Genomic DNA, 16683 nt, shown 5'->3' with positions numbered 1-16683 from the left:
ACTACAAAAATCTTGCACATCTTGCACAGGGCAAGATACAGGTAAGGTCACCCCTCTTCTCAGAGTTTAGGTGGCCACCACTGCTCTCCATCACCAATTGCCTTCCATGGCTGTTGGGAGAGAAGCCCAGCAGGACTAGAAGTGCCAAGGAAACTGTGCTAGGCTGGTGAGTGACTCTCATATTTGAAAAACAAAACAGATTTTATTTCTGGTTTGCATTTATCTGGCTTCATCTAGCCGTCAAGTCTCAGTCAGCTTTTGTCAGCCAGATTAAAGGAGTCTTTTCCTCTTGGAGGTGCTTAGAGAGCTCAAGACACCTTTGTCATCTTTGACATCTTTACAGAGATGACCCAATTAGACCTCCTGAGCAATGGAGATGGGTCTAATGCCCTCGTTCTTCTCCGCCTTCCACCTTCTTTTGCACCACTTCCCTGCCTAGTTTAGTGGGCAGGATTCCTCTAGTCAGGAGGCTGGGAGCTACTTGGTTTTCCAGAAACACTGGAGGAAAACAGCCACCAGGCCTGCCACTATGGCCAGCACAATGAAAGAGATGGCACCTGCCCACAGACCAGGCTGCTGCCCCTTGATGTGTTCCAGAGCCTCCGTGGGGATCATGTTGGTGAAGTTCAGCATGAAGCCCAGTGTCCATCCGATGTCTGTGTTTGCTGCCTGAGGTGAGAAAGCAGAGATCATCCCAAAGTGCCTCTCCCAGTCGCTGGTAGCTTCAGTGCAAGGGACTGACAGGCACCTCTCCCATGAGCTGCCCCAGCTGTGATTTCACATGTGGACCTGGCTGTGGTGAATCTGATCTTACCAGCACCAGTTACACAGGGAGCTTTCCTGTCCCCTCTTCCCAAGGGCTAAAGGGCAGCTGAACATGGATGACTGCTCTGGTCCTGATGTGCCTCTCTAACCTGCACATGATTTTGGATCTGAGCTTTCCTCCTCCATGACCCTTCAAATTTGGTCATAATCTGGTTCAAATGTGTCACAGGGCCACCATCACCTCTCTGACGCTCAAGTCAATTCTGCCCAACATCAGAGGCCAAAGTGGCCAAATCCTGCTCTGCACTTCTCTGACCCTCTTAAAATTAGCTTATGTTCACACCAGAGTAAGTGAGAAACAAACTGGTGTCAGAGGTTTGGGGGCAGGTAAGAAAGAGTGAAGCTGTGCTGGGATCACTGGGTAGCAGCCATGAGATGGGGACACATTTCTGGCACAGGGGACTCCGGGGATGTCACTCCTGAACGTGTCTTCGGGTCAAGGCAAGGATGTGGCTGCAGCTGCCTGCCTGCTCCCAGTGTCCCACAGGGCATTTACCTGCTGGCTGAAGTGGATGCTGCTCCATGTGTGCTCGTTGAACTTGTAGCCATCGAGCAGCAGCGTCAAGATGTAAATCCCCACAGAGCAGTATGTGTGTAGGTACCCCTTCTCCTGCGGAAAGTTCTCCACCAGCTGTGGGGCCATTGGGCGACACGGTGTAATAGGGAATGAAACAGATGCTCAGAAACCCTCCCTAGCCCAGGGAACAGCAGGATGCATGCTTCCTGGGCAGAGATTTGGGACAGGACAAGCACAGGGCTCCTTGCTGCCCTTCACAGGGCTCTCACCTCTGCCCAGTTCTTCTGGCAGAAGGTCTGGATCGTGGAGTTGATGTCATTTAGAGACTGCTTGCTCGTCAGGTTCAGGAAGTGGAAGGTGTAGTAGAACCCAGCGAAGGCCTGGGAGATAAGGGGAGATGGGAAAAACTACATCTCCTTCCTCACCCCAAAAAAAAGACCCAGGGGCCCCTCTTGCCTGGGGACAGAGTCCCATGTAATTCCCAGGGTTCTGCATCCAGCACCCTTGATGGTCTACCAGAAAGTCTTGGAGCTGGTTGACAAGCCCTGGGACTGCTGCTTGCACTCTGAGCTAACTCAGACTTGCTCCTTGGGACAAGATCTTCCCATTTCCCTTGGGGATGGCTGGGACATCGCAGGAGGCAGAAGCCACCACCCAGCATAGGAGAAGAGGTTTGCAGATGGGACCAGCTCTGGGGTCCCCTCTCTCCCCACCCATTCCCACCACCAGTGGCAGAGGAGACTCCCACCCTCTGTCCTCCCCCACCACAGCTGCAGGGACGGAGGGTCCTTACGAAGAACTGTCCCCGCACAGGCGGCTGATAAACCCCATTGAACCCGCACGTCCTGTTGGCCCCACAGCTGAAGTTGAAGAGTTTCTGGATGGCAGTGCTGCACGCTGGTGGGTCCCCTGTCCCCGTCACCGTGAGGACCTGTGCAGGGCTGGGTGTGCTTGGTGCACGGACACAGGGACTGTTGTAGAGGTCTGCCGTGGTGATGTTCTCCCGGTATCCCTTGGGGTAGCAGGGGTGTGATATCTGCTGGGGAGACGGGCTGCCCTAGAGGGAGCGGGAGCCATTAGTGAGGCTTGGTGTGGGATGCCAGTGAGACCCTACCCCACAGCCCATCCTGTGCTTAGACATCCCCAAAAAGCAGGATCTAGACCCTAGGAGGATTTGAGGAGAAGCAGGATCTACCCTTTGCATGACTAACCTGCCCACAGCTTCTGCCGGTCCTGCTGTCGGCCCCACCGCTGGGCCGTGCTGGGGTGGCGAAGCCACTGCCAGCCTGTGCCTCCCCGCGGGGGTGGCAACCTGCTCCCGAGGGCAGCGCGTGCTCTCTGCCTGCACGGAGAGCTTGTTGCTCTTGGCACTCGCTCTGTCCCCACTGCATCTTGCAGGCCCTAGCCCAGAAAGGACCAAAGATGCATCCCACCTGCACGCTTCCTGAGCATCTCTGTCTCCCACAGCACTGGGCTATGCGCTCTGTTTGAGGTGAGACAGGAGGACAGTGCTTAGCAGTGAAGCGGTGTGCAGGAGGTATGTTGGGAATCCTCTCTCTGGGCAGAAATTGAGGAAGGGTGAGTAAATGGGGACAGGGAAGGACCTAAGGATACAGCTGGGCTTGGGAAAGGTTGAAAAATGCCATTACATGTCAAGGCCTGGGGAGAAGGAAGCCCTGGCAGGGAACCACCACCACCTTCCACCTAAATGAGAGAATTTTTTGGTTTGGTAGATAAAATCTAAGACTCTTCCAGGTTTTTTAATTTGTGAAAACTCCCAATTCCCTAACGCTTTTTCCTAAGGCATGCCCAAAATTTCTGGGAGACATTTTTCATGGCAGTGGGAAATGGTTCAGCAGATCCTGGTGACCAGTGGCTGCGGTACCTGGTGGAGAGCTGCCAGCAGCATCTTCAAGGCCTGCGTCTGCCCGTAGCAGAGGTAGCTGTGGGTGTAGAGCGAGTAGTTGGTGCCGTACAGCCTGAAGAAGACAGACGTGTTCTTGTCCTCAATGGTGACTTCAGGCTGGAAGGTTATTTGTGTTGAGGCACCTCCAAGGTCCAGAGCTCCGAGAACCTCGGTGTCCCGTGGATGTTCCCATTTCTCTGCAAAGGAAAACTGGCCCAATAAGAGCACAATTGTTAGTCTGAACTGGAGGGAGTCACAGTCCTCGTCCCTCCCCTCAAGGTTTTGTGGGCTCAGAAGCCCCTGAGGGACCTTCCATGTCCTGTCTCCCTGTTAAACCCCTTCCTGCCTATGTCCTCCTCGCCCCACATAGACCTCTGTGTAGCACTGAGCTCTGGCGCCTCGGCTGCTGCACATCAGCTGGGATCCAGAGACTTTGAGGAGGGAAAGAGTAACACTTTCATGTGGGGTCTGATATTGCTGCATCCCTGTGTTACCAAAATCGACCCATATGTAAGTGGAGAGCACAGGGCCAGGCTGAGCTGGACACAGAGACCCTTGATGCTGTTAATCACATCAGTGGAGTTGAATCTGCAGTCCACAACCACAGGCTACGTTTATTTGGATGACTACTGCCCTAAAACTACACTTTTCTCTCCTCTGGGAATAAAGAAACCTGGCTGTAGCTTAAACAGGGATATATATACTGCTCACCCCTCCTCTGCCCTCTCCCCCAGCCCGCACCTTGACGAGCGTCTCCAGCAGGTAGTTGACGGTGATCCAGCCGAAGGAGCCCTCCTCGTTCCCCGTGAGGATCCGAGCTCCGCGGAAGTCCACAGGGTACTCGCCAATGGCCTTGGCAACCTCGGCGAAGACCCGCTCGGCCTTGGTGCTGTTCTGCTCCCTGCCCAGGGAAGGAGATAAATACCGCACGGTGGAGGAGGCAATGGCTGGGGAGCTTTCAGCGCAGGGCTAACAGCAAGAGGCTGCCGTCTTCTGCAAAGCGTCAGGGCTGCTCAGAGACAGGGCAAAGCCGCCAAATCCCTCACTGGTGTGTTGGAAGTCTCCCTAAAAATGCTGCCTGTGGGCTCTGCCTGAGCGTGTGGGAAGGTTAATGCAAATCTGGCAAAGGAGGTTCATCCACCTCTGGGGCTGCTGCCAGGCTGGTGCTGGAGTGGGCTGGGAGGTTTCCGCGTGGGCACGGCGAGCGGCCTTCTTGGACACCCCGGCGGACTGCAGACATGGGTGCTCTGCCCATCACCATGGCCCCCCCAGGCAGCAGCCCCCCATACCCCCAGCCCCTTGTGCCACCAGGCCCCCGTCCCGCCCCAGCCCTCTGCACCGGCTGTGATGCAGAAACGCGTGGTGGGGAAGGGGTCGGACGTGCGCGGCTCCGGGCAGTGCCAGTACCTCAGCAGCCGCATGCCCGCTGTGGCCCCCAGGTAGGTGGGGGTCTCCCGCTGCTGCTCTGCCGGGATGATCTTCATGGCCTTGTCCAGGCAGGGCTTCAGGCTGGCTCCAGCCCCAGCGGGGTTGTCTGCATAGCTGGAGATGCCAGGTCCTGCAAGAGGGCACCCCATGATGGAGCGAGCTCAGTGCCACCCAGGAGGGACAGGACAGCAGGGGACATGTCCACCCAGAAAGCCCCCAGGGTTTTTTTCCCGCATACCCAGGCTAGTTGTGCCCTTGCCAAGGGTGTCCTTGGAAGGGCAGTGCTCAGGGCTGGCCTGCCTGAAGGCAGCACGCATGCCACAGCCATGTCCACGGCCACGGCACGCTGCAGGAGCAGGCGGCAAGCTCCTGCGCTGGACGGTGGGGGATGGCTGCAGTTTGAGTCTTGTGATGCTGAGCATGCTTAATCCCAGGGAGGACAAACTGCCCAAAGGCAGCCAGATGGTCCTGCAGGACTCTGTGACAAACAGAGCAGTTCCTTATTTCCCTGGGGCAGGGGCAGGCTCTTATTTGTCCTGCTGGGAGGGCGTGCAAAAGCTGATACGCACATGCAGAGGTGCCCTCTGCACCGCTTGTTTGAGTTCCTATTTTTAGGGGCTGGCGCCAGATCTGAGCACCCAGCATGGTCCTGCAGTGGGTAGGGACAGGCTCTGGGGTGGAAATATCACTATTTACCTTCTCCCAAGCTTTGTACACCGTTATTGCCATTAGCCCACACACCCTCTGCCTTACACTTTGCCCTCTGCCAGACCTTTACAGTTAACCACTAACTGCCATGCCACCGATGCAGAGCCTGGATTTGAGGTCGAGGCAAGCTCTGAGCCCTCCCACCCCCTGCCCAGGCACCTCTGCCCTGGCCTGGTGGCCTCTGCCACTCCCAGCCCAGCTCCATGTACCATTCAGCTGACCCTACCTCCCCTTGCTAGCCTGGTCCTTTCCTCCAGAGAGACCAGTCCTTGTGCCAAAGCCCGACAGCACCTTTGCAATAGGAATAAATGCCCCTTTGCATATTTATAAATGCCCAATCAATAAATGCCTTTTGGGGCATTTACCATTTACCACACCTGGCATGAACAAGCCAATTCCTCTTGGTGCAGCGGGACAGCCACCCTGGGAAGCACCAGGGCCGGCCAGCCCCAGTGTTCCCCAGCTGAGCAGGGACAGGGGAGAGGGACGGACGTGTCCCAGCACACTCACCAGACACAGTGCAGGCTTCCACCTGGGAGACGATGCCAGTGCCATTCTCCTTGTCTGCAGGCCACTGGTAGATGTAGAGAGCCGTGTGCATGGAGCCCGCATCAAACACCAGACCGTACTGGGGGAGGCAGAGGGGACATGGGGTGTCAGGAGTTGCAGACAAGCTTCACCTGCCGCAGAGCAAGCGGAGCTCCAGGAGAGCCTGCAGAGCTCCTGGTGGGCAGGGGAACCTTGAGTGGCCAAACAAAGCATGTCACCAGATCAGGGAAAGCCCTGCAGCTTTGCAGTCACCAGCTGTGTCAAGGACAAGGCTCCATCACAAGCCCTTTGAGCTGGCAATGCTCTGCGATGAAAAGGCTGTATGTGCTGTAGGGCCAGTCACAGTGACCAAACTCTGCCAGACCCACCCGGCATGCCAGCCTGTGTGGGAGGTTGTCCCCATCTCAGTGACAAACAGCACAACCTGCCTGAAACCTGGGGAAAATCCTATACCAAGGGGCAGCCAGCACCCAGGCGAAAGCGGGCAGATGCGCTCCTCCCAAGGACCCTACCTTGGTGCTGGGAGGCAGAAACACATCCTTCACATTCACGACGCTCAGAATGAGGGCAATGATGCTGAAGACACAGGTGGCTGCCAGGAGACCTGCAACAGCCTTGGCTTTGTAGTCCATTCCTCCTTCAACCTGCAAGAATAGTCCCAACCCCCAGCTCACACCTCTGCATTTGCAAGGCCAGTTTTGAAATGCGAATCTCATGGATGGATATGGGACCTCTCAAGATAGGACTTTCCCCTTCCCTAACAAGGGCTTGAAGCCATTCTGTGGTGCATGGCTGATCTTATGGGAAGCTCTTGGCAGTCTCAGGGCTGGGACACCCTCTCCTGAGCACTCCCTCCCTGAGGGATTTTCAGCACGGCTTTTTCAGCCCTGCCTTCTCAACTGCAGCCCTTCAGGTCCCTCTGTCTTGCTCAAACTACCAGCGGGGTGGCAGGTCAGCATCTCCCTTCTCAGCAGCATCACTGGGGGAAGCACGGCAGTGGCTAACAGGAGTCCTAGACTGGGAGCAGGACCATGCCCTGGCAGGTTCCCAGTGTCGCCATCCCCTCCAGGGTGCAGAGCCACATCTCTCTGGCACTCACATGCTGCCATCGTACCCTTCACCCTTGCAAAACCCATCCCACAAGACTTGGTACCATCAAGTCACGTCTGTTGCCCAACAGGCCCAGACTGTCCCTGAGAGGGTCCTCTCTGCTCCAGGCAGGGGAACAGCATGTCCAGCCACATGTCTCCTGCCTGGCCCAGCTCTCCTCAGCTCTTGGTGATGCCACAGCAGGTAAGCAGACACGCAGGGTTGGTGTCCTTGCCTGCAGGTGATCTCCAAGCCTCTCCTGCAGCCCCAAGGGCAGGCAGAAGGGCAGAGGCAGAAAGCTCCCACTGGTCTGGGCACACACAGCCCCAGAGCCAAACTGGCATGCTGACAGCGATAGCATTGCACAGGCAGGCAAGGCCAGTGGGGAATGGAGCAGGTCCTGTGCCGCCCGCTCCTCCAGCCAGAGCTCAGGTCCTGGCAGAATCAGCTCTGAGGCATCAGTAAGAAATTGCAGTGGAGAAGCAAAGGGTCTGGTTCTCTGCAACAGCCTCAGCACACAGAGGCTGATGTGTTCACATGCTCAGCACCCCACAGCTGGTCCAGATGTGCTTTTCTAAATGCACAGCTCTCCCTCCTTCTCCTGCACTGCCCAGTTCCATGCCACCAGCCGCCCAGGCAGCATGCCTGCGGGGAGCCAGGCTGACCTCCATCCATGGCGTTAGGCTGCAAGCCAGACTCCAGCTGAGCAGTGGATGTCCCAAAAGCCCTGGACACAGCCTAGAGAAGCAGTTTAACCCAACCAGTGCTTTAGGGTGGCACCTGGAGGCTGCCACTTGGCAATTCTCCTGCAAGTGCATATGTGGCATGAGATGTATAATGATGGATAGCAGCTGTTCTGGCCCACATCATGGGACATGGGACTACAGGAAATCCTTATCAGACTTTATCCTACAGCCAGGAACCCTCCCCTGTATGATGGCCAGATGAAATCATAGGGAAGCAGCTGATGAATCCCAGCATTGTCACATCTCCAGTCCTATCAGCCCTGCTAGAGTTTGCCCAGATAAAACTGTGTCGCTGGGATGCGATTCCCCTGCTTCAGGTAACACAGCAATGGCAAAAGTCCCCAGCCCAGCCTACATCCTGGAAAAATCTGTGCAATGGAAGGATATGAAATAGTGATAAATTGCACCATCCTGCATGCAGGAGCGGGTGGGAAATGGGCTTCACCTGCTCTGGTAGGAACTGATTTCCATTTTGACTGGGCAGGAGGAAACATCCAAAGGCAGCACAGAGCCAGCAAGGCCCAGGAAGGAGAGCAGGGCATGGGGAGGGAGCCCAGTGGGTGGAAAACAAGGCGAGGTGTGCGAGAAGCTGACCGATTTGCCCAGCTTTTCTGTGGCACCTCGGGGCTGGCCGGCACTGATACCCGCTACATGGCAGGTTCAGTCAAGCAGCAGGGACGGGAAGGTGGTGGTGATGCCTCCAGAGCTGAAGTTGCTGTACAGCGCCGCAAGGAGCAATGCCCAGCCATTTCAATGCGTGGAAAGTTCACAGCTGTGCACAGTGCTTGGGCTGTTGCTGCACTTGTTTGTGCACAACAATGTGCTCTACAAACACCCACGGGACGTCCCTCACCTTGCAGCGACCCTTGGGTGGAGGGAGCGGGGCCTCAACTTACAGGAGGAAAGGCTCAGAGGCACTGCTGGATTGAAACTGTCTGTTGCTCAGGAAAATGGAAAGCTGACTTCTGCACCGTGCACATTGGGGATTTGAAAGTCAAAAAGGCTTTTAAGTTTATAAGAAAGAGGATGAACGTGCATGCCAGGAGCATCTTTGCCAGGCAGAGTGGTCCCCTGCCTCCCATCAGCACTGGGGCTCAGTGGTGCCCTCCATGCCCTTCTGCCCCCTGCACCATGGGCACCTCGTGCAGTGAGCGGCCGCCCCAGCCCTCTTCCACCTGCCCCTCTGGCCCGTGGAGCATGTTTATCCCCAGCACCCAGCTCCGCTGCTGGCCAGGGTGCACCCGGGGCTGAGCCCACCACTGCCCCTCCAAGCACAGCTCCATCGAGGGGTACCCCGGCCCCCAACCCTGCCTGCGGCTCACCCAAGCTGCTGCCGGCTCCCAGGACCACCACGCTCGCTCCGGTGTCAGCGTGTACCTGGAGTGCAGAGCCCCGCTCCTGGGACAAAGGCTGCCCCAAGTCCCCGGTATGGCCCTCCCCTTGGCCCCGGACCAGAAACCTGCCCAGGAGAGCGCTTGTTCAGGAGGCAGCAGCGCTGAGGCTGGAGAGCTGGGGTGGAAATAGCACTTGGCGTTAACCACTTAGCTGCTGGAGGAGCAGGTCTGCCTGGGAGATCTCCGCCCATGGGGGTGGTGTGGGTCCCTGCACTGCCCAGCGTGGGTTCAGCAGGGGGGCAGCTCCCCACGAAGCTCATGACGAGCCCAGCCTGTGCCTCTGCCCCTGCGGGGAGCCTGTGAGCGGGCTGGCCCTGAGAGGAGGGCAGTGGCTGAGGTCTGGGAGCCCCACAGACATCCCTGCCCCAGACCTGCTGCATAAACACACTGCAAGGTAAAGCATGGGCCAAGCCTGCTCTGCTGTCACCTGGCTCCGCTGTGCCCCACGCTGCCCCACTGCAGGCAGAGGCAGGCTGGCAGAGGGGCTTAGGACACGAACAGGAGGGACCTGGCAGGTGGAGGCCTGTCTCAGTGGCCAGGGACCTGTCCCCACGGCCAGGGACCCACCTGTCCCCACGGCCGGGGACCCGTCCCCACGGCCAGGGACCCGTCCCCACGGCCGGGGACCCACCTGTCCCCACGGCCGGGGACCCGTCCCCCGGGCCGTGCAGGCAGAGGTGCAGGCAGGCCGGGCTGCTGCCCCAGCGCAGGCAGCGGCTGCCGCTGAGCGTCCCCGCTCCCCACGCCGAGCTCCCGCCCCGGGCTGGCCGGGGAATCAACCCGGACATCCGAGGCCAGCACAGGCCTCACTTTCGCTTTCCGTTGCTCCCCTGGGCTGGGTGCAGGCAGAGCTGCGCAGGCAGGGCGGGCAGGGCTGCCCCGAGGCCGTGCCCGGGGGGATAGGCAGAGGGAGCCACGGGCTCGGTCCAGCTCGGTGCATCTACGCCCGAGGAAGGAGGGGTGCTCCCAGCACAGGTACGGCGGGGGCCGGCCGGGACCCCGGCCACCCAGTCCCCGAGGGCTGGGCAGGAGGGAGCCTTCGCCTTTCCGGGGCGGCCGCCCGCGTTCGGCCCTGCTCGTGCCAGGTTGCTGCTCTGCTGCCAGCCGAGGGACAGGTTCATGGTCTCCACACCTGGCCGCTCCATGTCGCGGGGTGTCATTCAGGGGATGTGCGATTCCTGAGCTGCCGGGAGAAGGGGAGCCCGGGAGGAGCTGGAGAGATGGGGCAGGGGGGTTGGGGCTGCCCTTGCAAAGACCATCCCTCCCCACAGCCCGGTGCCGGGATGCAGACGCGCCTGCTCAGGGTGGTGGGCTGGAGCTCGGCAGCCGTGCTGGGAGTGCTGGGGGTGGCCGTCTTCCTCCTGGTCCTGACCCTGGCGAAGGATGCTGCCCTTCCTACGAGGAACAAAGTAGGTGCCCGGTGGGTGTTGGGGGAGCCCGGGAATGACCACCGGCCCCTTCCCACCTCTCATCCTTCCATCAGTCCAGCTTTCCTCTCCGCTTGCAAGTCTTCCCATAACCAGCCAAGCTTTTCTGGGCTTAACCTAATCAAGGTAGCACTGGGCGGATCAACCACCCTCCCCAAAACCACAGTCCAAGGAACCAAGAAAGGTAGAGAGAAGAGCAGCCCTCCTCCTGAGGCTGCTCCATTTTCTACCCCAGGCACTTTCTCTTCTCTGTTTTCAGACATCCAGAGCGCATGGTGGGTTTACATCTCTCCCACCTGTTGCTTTCTGCTGGCTTTTGCAGACAGTTAAAAAATAGTCAGGGTTTGTGAGATTTGCCACTCCTGAAGGTCTGGGAGCAGCTTTGGCAGCCTGAGCTCCTTGGGACATGCCTGGATGCCTCCCTGCTCTGCAAATCACCCTGCTGACCTGCATGCCTTCCCTTTCTGAGCTGTAACTGCCTTGAACGGCTAAATCAGGGGTGCTACAGATTGAGTGGGGCTGCTAAAGCGAGGTTGGATGGGCAGACCTGTGCTGCTCGTGTTCACGCATGGGAAGGGAGACCAGAAGCTCTCAGAAACCCCCGTGGCACTCGGTGCAGCCCCAAGTGTGCTGTGACCCCGCGTCCCCTTTTCCTCCCCCAGTACGGTCTGGTGTTTGACGCTGGCTCCACACACACGGCTCTCTACATCTACCAGTGGCCCACAGACAAGGAGAACGGCACTGGCATCGTCTCCCAGGTGGAGGCCTGCACTGTATCTGGTGAGTGTGCTGGGACGTGTCCATCCCTCTCTCCCAGCCTACTGGATCCCTGTCCCTGTCTCACAGCATCGTTGGTGACCTTAGTCTTTCAGCCTGCACTGGGCCAAAGGGAGATGGCCTGGTGGAAGAGTGAAAGTAAAGTGTTAGGGGGGATAGTTTGCACCTTAGGGTGCCCTACAGTAATTGGGGGATCCAGAGATGTGTAAGGATTTTTGCCCCTAGTTAGCACGGTTCCTGGAGCCACTCCAGTCTTGCAGCCAGTGGTTGTGCATCAACTCACAGCTTGGGACGCTGGAGGTGCAGAGTTTGCTCCTTCTCCCATGCAACCGCTTCCTTGGCTCTTCTTCCCACAACATCTCTTCACAGCTTCTTTCATAATGTGTGGCTTCATGTTGCCACAGGGCCTCCTAAAATCTCTGCAGAAGTCCCTAAACATTACTCTGTTTCTGATGGGGTTTTGTGTGCAGTTCCTAACTGCTCTTTGGGTCAGCAGTTTCATTTTGGTATCTGTACGGCACCAAACACAGCAGAGTTTTGGGCTGTGACTGGGACCTCTGGGTATTGCCAAGGAGGTCCAGGGTGCCTCCTGGGCCTGCGGAATGGGTGGACATGTCCCCTGCTGTCCTGTCCCTCCTGGGTGGCACTGAGCTCGCTCCATCACGGGGCGCCCTCTTGCAGGACCTGGCATCTCCAGCTACGCAGACAACCCCGCTGGGGCTGGAGCCAGCCTGAAGCCCTGCCTGGACAAGGCCATGAAGATCATCCCGGCAGAGCAGCAGCGGGAGACCCCCACCTACCTGGGGGCCACAGCGGGCATGCGGCTGCTGAGGTACTGGCACTGCCCGGAGCCGCGCACGTCCGACCCCTTCCCCACCACGCGTTTCTGCATCACAGCCGGTGCAGAGGGCTGGGGCGGGACGGGGGCCTGGTGGCACAAGGGGCTGGGGGTATGGGGGGCTGCTGCCTGGGGGGGCCATGGTGATGGGCAGAGCACCCATGTCTGCAGTCCGCCGGGGTGTCCAAGAAGGCCGCTCGCCGTGCCCACGCGGAAACCTCCCAGCCCACTCCAGCACCAGCCTGGCAGCAGCCCCAGAGGTGGATGAACCTCCTTTGCCAGATTTGCATTAACCTTCCCACACGCTCAGGCAGAGCCCACAGGCAGCATTTTTAGGGAGACTTCCAACACACCAGTGAGGGATTTGGCGGCTTTGCCCTGTCTCTGAGCAGCCCTGACGCTTTGCAGAAGACGGCAGCCTCTTGCTGTTAGCCCTGCGCTGAAAGCTCCCCAGCCATTGCCTCCTCCACCGTGCGGTATTTATCTCCTTCCCTGGGCAGGGAGCAGAACAGCACCAAGGCCGAGCGGGTCTTCGCCGAGGTTGCCAAGGCCATTGGCGAGTACCCTGTGGACTTCCGCGGAGCTCGGATCCTCACGGGGAACGAGGAGGGCTCCTTCGGCTGGATCACCGTCAACTACCTGCTGGAGACGCTCGTCAAGGTGCGGGCTGGGGGAGAGGGCAGAGGAGGGGTGAGCAGTATATATATCCCTGTTTAAGCTACAGCCAGGTTTCTTTATTCCCAGAGGAGAGAAAAGTGTAGTTTTAGGGCAGTAGTCATCCAAATAAACGTAGCCTGTGGTTGTGGACTGCAGATTCAACTCCACTGATGTGATTAACAGCATCAAGGGTCTCTGTGTCCAGCTCAGCCTGGCCCTGTGCTCTCCACTTACATATGGGTCGATTTTGGTAACACAGGGATGCAGCAATATCAGACCCCACATGAAAGTGTTACTCTTTCCCTCCTCAAAGTCTCTGGATCCCAGCTGATGTGCAGCAGCCGAGGCGCCAGAGCTCAGTGCTACACAGAGGTCTATGTGGGGCGAGGAGGACATAGGCAGGAAGGGGTTTAACAGGGAGACAGGACATGGAAGGTCCCTCAGGGGCTTCTGAGCCCACAAAACCTTGAGGGGAGGGACGAGGACTGTGACTCCCTCCAGTTCAGACTAACAATTGTGCTCTTATTGGGCCAGTTTTCCTTTGCAGAGAAATGGGAACATCCACGGGACACCGAGGTTCTCGGAGCTCTGGACCTTGGAGGTGCCTCAACACAAATAACCTTCCAGCCTGAAGTCACCATTGAGGACAAGAACACGTCTGTCTTCTTCAGGCTGTACGGCACCAACTACTCGCTCTACACCCACAGCTACCTCTGCTACGGGCAGACGCAGGCCTTGAAGATGCTGCTGGCAGCTCTCCACCAGGTACCGCAGCCACTGGTCACCAGGATCTGCTGAACCATTTCCCACTGCCATGAAAAATGTCTCCCAGAAATTTTGGGCATGCCTTAGGAAAAAGCGTTAGGGAATTGGGAGTTTTCACAAATTAAAAAACCTGGAAGAGTCTTAGATTTTATCTACCAAACCAAAAAATTCTCTCATTTAGGTGGAAGGTGGTGGTGGTTCCCTGCCAGGGCTTCCTTCTCCCCAGGCCTTGACATGTAATGGCATTTTTCAACCTTTCCCAAGCCCAGCTGTATCCTTAGGTCCTTCCCTGTCCCCATTTACTCACCCTTCCTCAATTTCTGCCCAGAGAGAGGATTCCCAACATACCTCCTGCACACCGCTTCACTGCTAAGCACTGTCCTCCTGTCTCACCTCAAACAGAGCGCATAGCCCAGTGCTGTGGGAGACAGAGATGCTCAGGAAGCGTGCAGGTGGGATGCATCTTTGGTCCTTTCTGGGCTAGGGCCTGCAAGATGCAGTGGGGACAGAGCGAGTGCCAAGAGCAACAAGCTCTCCGTGCAGGCAGAGAGCACGCGCTGCCCTCGGGAGCAGGTTGCCACCCCCGCGGGGAGGCACAGGCTGGCAGTGGCTTCGCCACCCCAGCACGGCCCAGCGGTGGGGCCGACAGCAGGACCGGCAGAAGCTGTGGGCAGGTTAGTCATGCAAAGGGTAGATCCTGCTTCTCCTCAAATCCTCCTAGGGTCTAGATCCTGCTTTTTGGGGATGTCTAAGCACAGGATGGGCTGTGGGGTAGGGTCTCACTGGCATCCCACACCAAGCCTCACTAATGGCTCCCGCTCCCTCTAGGGCAGCCCGTCTCCCCAGCAGATATCACACCCCTGCTACCCCAAGGGATACCGGGAGAACATCACCACGGCAGACCTCTACAACAGTCCCTGTGTCCGTGCACCAAGCACACCCAGCCCTGCACAGGTCCTCACGGTGACGGGGACAGGGGACCCACCAGCGTGCAGCACTGCCATCCAGAAACTCTTCAACTTCAGCTGTGGGGCCAACAGGACGTGCGGGTTCAATGGGGTTTATCAGCCGCCTGTGCGGGGACAGTTCTTTGTAAGGACCCTCCGTCCCTGCAGCTGTGGTGGGGGTGTGGGGTTTTGGGGCACCAGAGGCTGGCCACGACCCCAGGAAAACTGCTGTAGGAGAAAAGTCTGAATAGTGCCAGCCCTGAAAGCTGGGATGTGCCCGATGCATGGAGACATGCAGGGTGCTTACCAGCGTGCCCAACAGACCCAGACCTCTGTTGTCACAGCACCAGTCTCTTCTGGTGTGGGGAGCAGTCCCAGGGCTCCCTCCCAGCAGGTCAGCGGGCATCACCCTGTGGTGCTGAGAGGTGGCCTTAGGGACCCCTGCAGAGCACCCAGAGGGAGAGGCGGGGGGGTGGCAGTGGCCTGGGTGCTTCACTAACTTGCTGCCTTTGGTCTTAAACACCCACAGGCCTTTTCGGGGCTTTATCACAACTTTCACTTTCTGAACCTGACTGGAGGGCAGTCCCTGACCTCGGTCAATGCCACCATTGGGCAGTTCTGCACCAGCAGCTGGGAGAAGGTGAGATCCTGCTTAGGAGATGCCAGCCCCTGCCCACGTTTCACCTGGGTGCTGGGCAGCCTGAGGGCTCATCTGCAGCCCATCCTCTGCTGCGCAGACGGCAGCTGGAGGGAGCTGGGAGGAGCACAAAGATCTCTGGACAGGGAGAGAGATGGGAGAGCAGCCTGCAGCCTCCCAGGTCCTCCTTTCTCCCCAGGCACAGGCATTCCCAGGTCTTTGCTCCCAGCTGCACTGCGGGGCTCTTCCCTGCAGTGTGGGTGCACCAAGCACTGCTCTGTGCTGGCGGCCCTCCCCAGCAATTCCACCTCTGCAGGTGCAGAAGGAGTTCCCCACCATGGACAGGACCCACCTCCGTGATGCCTGCGCAGCCAGTTCCTACACCCTCACCCTTCTCCTGCAAGGCTACAAATTCAACCACACGACATGGCTTAACATCCACTTCGTCCCGCAGGTAGGAAAGTGCCTGGCAGCCGCCAGCTTCCATGCTTCGTGATGTGAAATGGCTCGTGCCCGCCCTGCCGCTGCCCCTGCCCGGATGGGGGAGCAGGGGATAACAGGGCAGCATGGTCCACTGCCTGTGCCCAGGGCAGCTCTTGAGTTACACTCACAGGCACTTACTGGGACATCTGCCCTGGGCAATTTATGGTCTCCCCAGCTTATCTCACTAACGGGGCTTCTGCAGCCCGAGGTGTGCACAGATATGGTGGCTGTGGAGCAGGACCTGGGCGTGCAACAGCAAAGGTCTTCTCTCGCTCTCCAGCTTGCATGGTACTTTGCAGCCCTTCACATCCCTCTTCCTTCTCTGTCTGCACAGGTCGCTAATGTAGACATGGGCTGGACTCTGGGCTACATGCTCAATCTCACCAACATGATTCCCTCAGAGACTCCCCAGAGAGTCGTAGGGCTCCAGAGAAGCAACTGGATAGCAGCCACAGTTTTACTGGCTGTCATGCTCATCCTCATCTTCTGCCTGCTCACAGTCATATGCTGCCAGAAAAATTCCTCCGGTTATGAGAGTCTCTAGCAGCACTGGCTCCAGAGGCCACTGAAGCCACTTAGCCCTGCTGGCACACTTGTGTGAGGAATTACAGACCATGTGTCCAGGAGCTGTGAATTTGTAATGTGGGGCACCTGTGTCCTGGGCTGGTGAGCTGGAACCAGCACAGGCTTTAAAAAATCCTCCCTGTAGCTATGTGCTGTCTGGTTTTTTCTTTCCCCTCGCTGCTGGTTGGAGATGCTCCAGGAGGGAGGGAGGGAGGGCATGGACACGTGGGGCAGGGGTGCAGTGCTAGGGGCATGGGGACCACAGTGATGTGGGGTGGCTGGAGATGGTGGGACCAGTGGGTTGGGGAAGAGAGAAGGGGTGTCTGACAGCAACAGGCTCATCACAGGGCTGGTTACAGCCTGCAGCAGCTACCCCATGTGGGGTGGATGTGTCCTGCCCCATCCTGGGACAAGAGCCTGCATTGC

The 16683-nt window shown here is 58.1% G+C and overlaps 2 protein-coding genes across 4 annotated transcripts; one reads left to right on the top strand and one right to left on the bottom strand.

Moving 5' to 3' along the window:
• Positions 1–182: 182 nt before the first annotated feature.
• ENTPD8 (ectonucleoside triphosphate diphosphohydrolase 8) lies at positions 183–9190 on the bottom strand. The gene is made up of 10 exons (XM_052815064.1): positions 9091–9190; positions 6446–6577; positions 5895–6012; positions 4656–4806; positions 3990–4149; positions 3228–3458; positions 2136–2399; positions 1612–1722; positions 1322–1456; positions 183–669 (listed from the first exon to the last, which is right to left on the bottom strand). Exons 2-10 carry the CDS (start codon positions 6563–6565, stop codon positions 478–480), a joined length of 1482 nt encoding a protein of 493 aa, XP_052671024.1. The 5' UTR covers positions 6566–6577; positions 9091–9190; the 3' UTR covers positions 183–477.
• Positions 9191–10012: 822 nt separating this feature from the next.
• Positions 10013–16401, top strand: LOC128154741 (ectonucleoside triphosphate diphosphohydrolase 8-like). 3 transcript variants are annotated; one of them, XM_052815784.1, is made up of 10 exons: positions 10013–10137; positions 10434–10571; positions 11252–11369; positions 12048–12198; positions 12705–12864; positions 13396–13626; positions 14455–14718; positions 15103–15213; positions 15527–15664; positions 16028–16401. In XM_052815784.1, exons 2-10 carry the CDS (start codon positions 10446–10448, stop codon positions 16235–16237), a joined length of 1509 nt encoding a protein of 502 aa, XP_052671744.1. In that variant the 5' UTR covers positions 10013–10137; positions 10434–10445; the 3' UTR covers positions 16238–16401. The 3 variants fall into 3 exon arrangements, 2 of the variants coding, with proteins under 2 accessions (XP_052671744.1, XP_052671743.1); XR_008239415.1 differs by having other exon boundaries at positions 15103–15664; positions 16028–16142; XM_052815783.1 differs by lacking the exon at positions 16028–16401 and having other exon boundaries at positions 15103–15697.
• Positions 16402–16683: the final 282 nt, after the last annotated feature.

Source organism: Harpia harpyja, chromosome 19, assembly GCF_026419915.1.
Source record: "Harpia harpyja isolate bHarHar1 chromosome 19, bHarHar1 primary haplotype, whole genome shotgun sequence".
In the NCBI taxonomy this organism is placed as follows: Eukaryota; Metazoa; Chordata; class Aves; order Accipitriformes; family Accipitridae; genus Harpia; species Harpia harpyja.
Note: the sequence above shows the minus strand (reverse complement) of the source record. Positions and strands in the feature narration are given on the sequence as shown.

What these genes read in the sequence shown, in the direction of transcription:
- ENTPD8 (XM_052815064.1), bottom strand. Translation starts at nt 6,565, where the DNA reads ATGGACTACAAAGCCAAGGCTGTTGCAGGTCTCCTGGCAGCCACCTGT. An exon ending in TTCTGCCTCCCAGCACCAAG is followed by an intron (nt 6,013 to 6,445) that starts GTAGGGTCCTTG and finishes TGCCTCCCCCAG; the next exon opens with TACGGTCTGGTGTTTGATGC. An exon ending in GCGGGCATGCGGCTGCTGAG is followed by an intron (nt 4,150 to 4,655) that starts GTACTGGCACTG and finishes TTCCCTGGGCAG; the next exon opens with GGAGCAGAACAGCACCAAGG.
- LOC128154741 (XM_052815783.1), top strand. Translation starts at nt 10,446, where the DNA reads ATGCAGACGCGCCTGCTCAGGGTGGTGGGCTGGAGCTCGGCAGCCGTG. An exon ending in GGAGGCCTGCACTGTATCTG is followed by an intron (nt 11,370 to 12,047) that starts GTGAGTGTGCTG and finishes GCCCTCTTGCAG; the next exon opens with GACCTGGCATCTCCAGCTAC. An exon ending in GCGGGCATGCGGCTGCTGAG is followed by an intron (nt 12,199 to 12,704) that starts GTACTGGCACTG and finishes TTCCCTGGGCAG; the next exon opens with GGAGCAGAACAGCACCAAGG.